The sequence below is a fragment of the Chiloscyllium punctatum genome, chromosome 1, assembly GCF_047496795.1.
Source record: "Chiloscyllium punctatum isolate Juve2018m chromosome 1, sChiPun1.3, whole genome shotgun sequence".
Lineage (NCBI taxonomy): Eukaryota > Metazoa > Chordata > Chondrichthyes > Orectolobiformes > Hemiscylliidae > Chiloscyllium > Chiloscyllium punctatum.
Genome location: NC_092739.1, coordinates 180,100,783 through 180,109,928, shown reverse-complemented (window position 1 = coordinate 180,109,928; position 9,146 = coordinate 180,100,783). Strand labels below are relative to the sequence as shown.

At 40.0% G+C, this 9,146-nt stretch overlaps 1 protein-coding gene across 1 annotated transcript; it reads right to left on the bottom strand.

The window, feature by feature from the left end:
• Positions 1–555: 555 nt before the first annotated feature.
• LOC140480886 (interferon-induced very large GTPase 1-like) lies at positions 556–9,146 on the bottom strand. The gene is made up of 2 exons (XM_072576449.1): positions 9,088–9,146; positions 556–7,463 (listed from the first exon to the last, which is right to left on the bottom strand). The coding sequence occupies exons 1-2, from the start codon at positions 9,144–9,146 to the stop codon at positions 626–628; spliced, it is 6,897 nt and encodes a 2,298-aa protein (XP_072432550.1). The 3' UTR covers positions 556–625.

The window sequence follows — 9,146 nt, the reverse complement described above, 5'->3', positions numbered from 1 at the left end:
ATATTTAAGAATATAATTACACCGTGTAAGCTTTCCTTGGTAGAGATTCATAAGCAATTATCATTTCCCTACACTTTAGGCTGATGTATTCAGAGCTATTTAATACATAACCGAGAAGAAACTGACCTGGAAACTGATTGTGTGTCTGATATAGTGCTCTATTCTTAAGAAAGAGAATCAGGAATTGGCAGTGAGATTAAACCTTTCTTGCAAATGGCCAATCCACAATTTTAACATATTTCTCACCCTGTCCCTCAGTTACTCAGTCCATGTCACTCAATACCTTCTCCATGTCCCTCGGTCTCTCTCACCCTATCCATAATCCCTCAACACTTTCTCTCCACACCTTTCAATCCCTCTTCATCATATCCCAAATTCCTGTTAGAAATATATCTGACTGTTTCTTGACCTAATTTCTAATGTCCTCTCCAGTTCCTTTCCCTAATAACATTCCATAACTTAATTATACTTAATATAACGTGACTGAAAACATTTCTCTTAAGTTTTAATTTAGCATTGTGACAGTTGAAATTTTACAGTAATGCATTTCTTGGCATTTCCATATATACTCTGTAATTTCTGATTGATTTAAGGTGTTTGCATTGCTAAGATATTGAAAAGGTTCCTACAGGGATTCGATATTTGTATTAAATGTTTTGTTCAGCTGCTTCTTTATTTCATCCCATCCAATGTCCCAGGATTTGCCAATTTCTGCACATTTTGCTCCATATCTCTCAGCAAATTTCTCATTGTAAGTGTAAAAAACTTTTTTCCAGTAGGATGTTGCCTCTGCAGTGAGTTCCTTTTGAATAGTCCAGGATTTATAGTAATCATTGACTGTTTGGTAGTCCTTGTAGGGTACATACTTACCATTTGTGTCACCATTGCAGAATTGTGCATTGGTTGCTACTGAAGCTGTACAAATATCCACCACAAGACGCTGGCTGTCTCTCCATCGATAATTAGCTAATCCTTCAGGCCTGTGCTGTTTACTGAAATGTTGCTGGTGCTCAGCGCTCTCTGCATCACAGAAAACTCTGCAGAAAGGGCATTTCTTTGTGCAACTGAATAAGCCTTTAAAGAGTTCCTTATTCGGTTTTACAGATAATTCTTCTACCTTTGCTTCAACATTCCAGCCTGTCAGCTCATGGAGGAGGAGCTTCTCTGCCTCTGCAATAGACAGTAGAACTGCTTCTGCAAAGTTCTTGGCTTTGCTGTCAGTCTGGAATAAAACAAATTTCAATTCCTCTTTGGGCATCACAAGTTTTGTTTTGAACTTATTAACAAACAGATCAAGGAAGGCCTGAACATTCCCAGAAATGTTCTGCTGTGATACATCTCTGACAAATTCAATGGCCTGTTGAGTGATTTCTTTGACAATTTCCTTAGCTAGATGTATACATTTCATTTCTCCTTTAAATTGGATTTTGCAGTGTTCAATAACCTGCTTGTGAAGCCAGTTGGATGCAAAATTCTCAAGGTTATTAATATACTGGTAATATTCTTCGAAGCTGTTAGTTTGTTTTAAATAGATCAGAAGTGCTACAATGAAGTTATTGCGGAGTGTGTACTTTCCCTCAGGATCATTTTTTTTCATATCGTCCACTATTTTCAGGCTGAGGCTGTTGAGTGTGGCATCTCTGACAGCTGGCATAAAGCAGCAGTTTACAAATCGCTCTGCTTGTTGCTGACTTTGATCCTGCTCCTTGTAAATTGCCATGAATAGTTCAAAGTATTGATCTTTTTTGCTTTCCAGCCTCTTCTGTGGATCATGTTTGTTGATAAATTTGGATTGCATTTTCATGAATCTTGGTGCAGCGTAGCCACACATGTGAAGTTTAAACTCTGCCCTGAAAATCTCACTCATTCTAAACTTTGAATCTGAATCATTATCGTTGATTGTTTTGTCTATGTTGTCCAAAAGTTCAATACAATATTTGATATCATAATCCATGTCCATTTTTGCAATGTTATTGATCTGTTCCCTACATTCGGTCTCAAGTGTATTTGATATCAGTCCTGCTTGTTCTAAATCTGATGGATAAATTGTACCAAAGTTTTTAAGCAACCTCCACTTCGACACATTAATGTGTTTCTCCAGAACCTTAAAGGTTTGGTTCCCATGCTTTGACAGGCATTTCTCTTTAAGACTTGCATTTATCACTCGTCCTTGTGCTTCCATGTCATCTCTCAGAAGATTTTCAATCTCGACCTCAATGTTTCTTTGACTGCAGGGCTGATAGTTCAATTCAGAGAGCGTATCATGCCACATTCTTTCAAAGGCAACTTTTAGTTCTTCATCATCTAACACTTGCTGAATTTCTTTACAATTTAGTAAAAGTTTCTTGACTTGTTCTTCAACCTTGTTGTTGAATTCTTCCCAGATAGCATCCACTCTCGATAATCCCACTTGCCTGTTGATAGTATCTTTACATTTCTGTAGTAAATTATCCTGGAGTTGCCTACATAACATGGAAATGCTTTGTTCGAATTGCTCCCTGTATTTCTCCATCAGCTGCACATTATCAGCACCACTTTCAAAATGTCTTTTTAGATTATTGAGTGTTTCCTGCTTTTTGTCATCAATCGTTTTCCTGATCTCCAGTTCCAAATTTGGGAGCAGTTGGGTGAGATCACCATCTTCATTGTTTATTGTATTTTCAGTTTCACGTGTATAGGAATGTGCAAATTTGCGGAGATTCCATTCCCACTCTTTGTACTTCATGGAGAGCTGATTGTAAGCTTCAGCAACCAGACTATTCTGAAAACTAAAAATGAAGTTCTCATTTTTCACCTGCTCCCAAAGCCCAGGCATCCACTTGATAAAGTCTGGAATTGTTAAAGCTCTTTCAGATTTGCTACGTTTTGCTAAACATTGAATGATGTGCTTCTTCAGCTCAAAGACTTGCTCACTGTAACCAGTATTAACTGCAGCCATTGGAGGAGTGCCATGCCACAGACTTGGGATGTACCAGTTGCTCTGATCAGCATCATACTCCATCACATCTGAGAATTTCATTTTGCCCACCTTCTCCAGTTTAGCTGCAGCCTCTACCATTTGATCCAGTTGTTCCAGCAGTTTTTGGCGACTCCTCAGGTTCTGATCATATGCACACACATCTCCAACATTCTGGTGGATAAATTGGCAGCTTGGCCGCTTTCCAGTTAGTTTCATGCGGATTAAGGAATGCACAACAATCTGCAAAACATCTTTCATCTCGGTGGGGTTTTCCATCCCTATATTTACTAAAGTTAAATTGCTTAATCCAATGACAAATGTTGCTAGTTCATTATCATGCTCATAACTGTCTGTAAGGGTTGCGAGTTCTGGAGCTTTCAGGCCCTCAGTGTCAATCACCAGCATGAAATCGCAGCCAAGATCCTTTTTCATTTGCCCTGTGACCTTGAGAAACTGCATGAAGGCTCCTCGTGTACATCTGCCACTACTCACAGCAAACTGCAAACTGAACATTGTATTTAGGAGTGTGGACTTCCCTGTACTCTGGACACCAAGCACTGTCACCACAAACACACGGGAAGCAGTGCCCACCTTCTTAGCTACTTCCTTCAGTACAGCAGTGACCCACTGAACCGGTATGTTGGAAACATCTCCATCAATGAGCTCCAGTGGGAATCCTTCCAGCAACAGTTCAGCTGCAACTATTGGTAACTCCAATATATTGCTGTTCATTTTTCTCTCTGAGCTAATATTACTTGCTGTCACTGAAATCTCATAAACCTGACCCAGTTCCCTCATGAAATGCTCAAGTCCAAGAGAACTATCAGACATTTTCTGATCCAAATCTTTCAGCTCACTTGTGTTCTGCTTTGAGTCTTTCAAAAAAGTTTTATATGCGCTGCATAAGTTTGACATGATCTCCCTTGATTTACTGTCCAGATTGAACTTCAGCCATTGTAGGAAAAGTGCTCTGTCTTTTGCACAAGTTGAAATCAGTTCTGTAATGAATTGTTGCATCTCTTTCGAGAAATTCTGCTTGATCAGATCTCCTTGGATTTTTTTCTGCTTTTGCTCCAGCTCATACTTGTATACCTCTGTAGTCTTGTTCTTACGGAGTTTCATGCGAGACTTCTCTTTCTCAGCTTTAGACCAATCTTGCCAGGGCTTCCCATGGAAGGGTAACACCCTCTGTTTGTATTCAATAATGGCTTCAGAGTTAAGTCCTTCCAGTATTTTGGAGGCCAATTGTTTCGCATTTTGTATTTTGGGATGATGTTCATCGATTTGAATCCCACTTTCTCGTGCAATTTCAGCCATTTGCTCCAGGTTTAGAGAGGTCTTGTTCTCTTTCTGATTTAGAATTATTTGTTCAATTCTCAAACAAAGGTTTTCCACAAGCTTTGCATCATTTAAATTTGTCCGAACAATGCATTGTTGAGGTTTTAACTGTAGATCTTTGAACAGTTCCTTTGTTTGCTGTTGGGTTATCTTTTGCTGATTGCTATGTGAGTTGATTATGAGAAAGAATTTGGCTGGTGACTGTGCAAGAGAAGTAAGGAATTTTCTTTCCTCTTCCCCAATGACATCAATGAATATAAAGAGAGCAGCAGAGACTTTAGCAAGAAACCGAGTGTTTCTCTGATAAATTGCAGCATCTCCTCGGAGGTTAATGAATGCTGCAGCCTCGGGGAATACGTCCAAATTCTTTTTGCCAGATGGAAGGTACCAGCTGATCTCGGCTAGTCCATCAGATATGTCACGTGGAACATGTCCACAGTCCATCCCCGAGTGCAGGAAGATATTCTGTTGTTGCTGCTTCTGGTTCAAGGTGAAATTGAGAAGTTTGGATTTGGAGATACTGCATCTTCCAATCCTGATGAAGGAAATGGTAGGCATGGCTGCAGTTACAATTGGCTCTTGTACAAAGCTGTTACTTGATATATGGGATTGTGGGCACCATTTTTTAACAATAGATCGCATAGCCCACAGGAGAAGGGTGCCACCAGGTTCATCTGTGGAATCCCTCTTCTTTTCTGTAGAATAACTATCCCTATATGGCTGCAGGAAGGGTAATGCAAACTGGCATAGAGACATCTTCAGCATTAGCTCCTGTTGTAGAAAGTAATCTGCACAAAGGAAGATGGCAGTAATGATATCTTGAGGATTAATCTCAGAAATCTCGGTTTCTTTTCCTTCAAAGAAACCATTGAAATCTTCATCAGCATCGATCTCACTTTCTGATTGTTGAGCAAGTGGCCATTCAAGGTTCCTTGCAATAGAATTGGCAGAGAGGATCTTTTGGAGGAAACGCCAAGGGACATCTTTTAACTCAGTCAGTTTACTGTCACTCAGTTTATCCCAGCTGATCTCCCGAGTGAAATTTAGGGATAGCTTATGAGGATAATAATTTTGTAATCCCAAGTCATTCACAATTTGAGGTGGTGTCTCATTGTGGGAGAAGCCTGATTGCTCAGTCCACTCACAGAAAGAATCTGGGAGCTTGTTGATGTTCTTTCCTCTGTCTTTACTGAATGTGAATCTTTCCAATGTTTCACTATATTCTGATGGTGTATTTTCTTCCAGTCCATCTTTGTTGGCTGATAAATGTAGTAATGTTTCTTTTAGAAGTTCCATGTCCGATAAAAAGGTTCCATTCTGAGTCATCACTGCCTCACGGACTTGGTGCGATATTTCTTTGTCCATTTTTGCAAACATTGTTTTGAGTACTATTCTGGGATCTTTATATTCTGACTCAGTGACTCTGGCAGTCAGTGCTTTGAGGAGCAGGAAGGCTTGGCGTTGTGCCTTCTGCATTGTCTCCATTTCATACCTGAAGGCTTCGATTTGATCTAACTGAGAGATCAGGTATTTACAGTCATCCTCTGTTAGAGGCTGAATCAGTATTCCACTAGGTTGGTGGAATAGTGGGTGCAGAAGTGCAGTCAAGAGCAAAGATGTCTCTTGATCTTTACTTTGTTGTAGTTGAAACAATGATTTTCCCAGCTCACTGCAAACTTTACTTTGAAATTTGTTCCCAACATCTGGCCCCTGTAATAGTTTCTTGATGTGTTCCTTTGCTTCCTTAAAACTGGAGAAGATTAATTCTTTCTCATCACTGATATTGTCAGTCAGTTGTTGCAAGATTGATGAGATGTCTGGAAAATCCAAGCTGTTTATTATTTCTTGAGGCTGCAGCAGATATTTCAGTTTAACCTTTAGATAGATTTTATCCACACCCACAATTCTGTTCTCTGCAATGCATTTTGAAACTTTACTGAAGAATTCCTGAACGGGGCTTTTACAAATAAATTCACAATACCACAGTCTGTCTGTGTCTATTGGGAAGTGTTTCCGCAAAGAGACTTTAATGTGTGCACACTGAGAAATGTTCCTAATACAGTCTGCAACAAACTCTGATTCTGAGATGGAGTTCCATTTGCTTACTTCCTGCACCAGATCTTGAATATTGGTATTAACCTCCGTCACTTTTCCAGTTTCTGTATCTTCAGCCTGTAATCCAGTTTTCCTTTCCCAGCATCTCTGCAAGCTTTCAGTTAATAATTGATAATTGTCAAAGTCTGTCCTGTGGTTCTGTTGAATTACTTTCCAGACAGGAACTAGGCTGTGAACAGAGCCACGATCAATGACACGCCAAGTGCTATCCTGTTCCTGTAATCCTTTCTTCCAGTCTAGAAGTGATGATGCTTCAACAGGGCCACCGATCTTAGTAATGCGGACACTTATTTTATCCAATAGAGTCTTTTTGCAGGTAGAGTTAATGTTAGATTTAAAGTGAGACGCAGACACTGAAACACTAGCACTGAATAAGCTTAACGCGCTAGCTTGAAAATCTGTGTTGACCAATGTTTTCATGACTTCTTCAGCATCTTCCTTCTCTTGGGTTTTCAATTGATCACTTTCTGTTTCTATCAAGTAATTTCCCCCAAAGTGAATATTGCTGCTGTTTACATGTGACCCGAATCGTTCCAGGAACTGCTCGCACGAAATATCTTTCACATGATCAGACTCCTGATAGCGCAGATTCATTTCAACATCTTTCAGAGAGTTGACAGCAGTTTCTGACAGTTTCAGATCCTTGCAGTTTAACTCAACACTGGCCGTAGGTACAATGATCATCTTATAAAAAGAGACATATGTAGTTTTTGTGCTGTTAGAACTGCTGCTGGAAGTGTTATGCTCTCCCTTAACATCAAGTTCAAAGCTCCAGGATTTAGTCTCAATACTGCTTCTGATACCAAGACCCAACTGTTCTACACACTTCTTAGAATTTTCGGCATGAGTCTGAGACGTGAAACTCTCAGTGTGTTCAGTAAGATTCATGGATGGACCCAATAGACAGCTTGTCTTTGGGGCTTCCAGCAGTCTTTCCCGCGTCTTTACCAGATCATTCACATTCTTACTGACAAAAATTCCTTGGAGTGCCCGTCCACCAGATGCCTTTTCAAGCAGCTGAGTTGCCACGTTCTGAAGTCTCTCCCATTTCCTTTTAAATAAATTTCCTTTTGATCAGAGGTGAAATTCGATTTCCAGAGATTCGGGATCCTGCTTTATCACTGGTCTGACTTCCTGTCCTGTAATTTATTGTGAAATTGACCTGCTGCTCAATATTGCTTCCATGTCTGAGGTTTCTCTTTGGTGCACTTTGTAGGTTGCTCCTTTCCTCTTACCACACGTTCAGAACAATGAGTCTTCAAGTGCTTGGGAATAGCTGTGGACATTTAACAATGGAACAATCAAAATTAACAAGCTGGACTGAATTGTCACTGAGAAGATCAGAAATACATTAATATTTCATTGTTGGACATGTGAGGCTGCTACTTGTTTATCCAGTCAAATATAATATTTTCTGAATTGCTTCTAGTTAAAAAGATCCATAGGTGGCCATTTAAGTGTTACCCTTAAGGTATCATTCGAAACCCCGTTTCTCTATTCTCTCCCATTCAGATATCGTATATATTTCCACATTGTTATGACACGGGAACAGCAAGCCAAACCAAATCAACCTCACCATCATTGGATTCACAACACAGTGAAATTCAAACATTCAAAGACACTCAAAATTATTCAATTGTTCCTAACCAGAGTTGACAATTTACACATTTTGGACAACAAGTTAAAAACTTAAACAAAAATTAACAAATTGTTACTAAGATCTCAACTTCAACAGGACACAGACAAACTGCAAAGAATCTAATTTTATCTATGATTTAAACCTAATCTTCTTTGACAACTCTTACACCTATAGTCAGACACAGTTAAGAGTTGAATTAGAAAAGAAAATAATTCTTATTTGCCAGTTCTGAAACCATTTCAATGATGAGTACTAGGTATACATGAAACCCGTGGAAGAGGGATTGAATTAAGGTAATGTGCATGGGATTGTATCTATTGCATGAATTCTGAAGTCACTAGTCAACGTATAGAGCTTTCACAGGGCATGGGAGCTTTTATTTCTTACAGAATGGGATTCTTTCATACCACAAGACCATAATAAATAGGAAAAGGAGGCTATTCACCCCCCTCCATGCCCCCTCCCCAAAACTGCCTGCTCTGTCATTCTATAGGATCACAACTGACCCAATATTCTTCACATCCACTTTCCTGTAATCTTTGAGTCCCCAACTGATCAAGAATCTATTGCAGCCTTAAATATACACAAGGACTCTGCCCCCCCCCCCCCCCCCCACAGCTCTCTGAGGCAAACAGTTCTAAAGACAGTCAACCCTCTGAGAGAAGAAATTCCTCCTCATCTCAGTTCTAAATAGGCACCACTTTATTCTGAGACTGTGCTCCCTGGTCTTGGACTCTCCAATGAGGGGAAACATCCTCTCGGCATTGACACTGTCAAGCCCCTTAAGAATCCTGTGTGTTTCAATGAGATCATTTCTCATTCCGCTAAACTCCAATGAGTAGAGTCCCAACCTGTTTAGCCTTTGCTCATAAAACAATCCCTCCAAACCAGGATTATCCGTGTGAACATTCTTTGAAATGCCTCCAGTGAAACATTACCTCCCCCTAAAAAGGGGGACCAAAACTGCTCCTACTATTCCCGATCTGGTCTGACTAACACCTTGTACAGTTGCAGTCAGCCTTCTTCACTCTTATACCGCCTTGAAATAAGGACCAACATGCCAGCGGCCTTCCTGATGACCTCCTGCACCTTCAT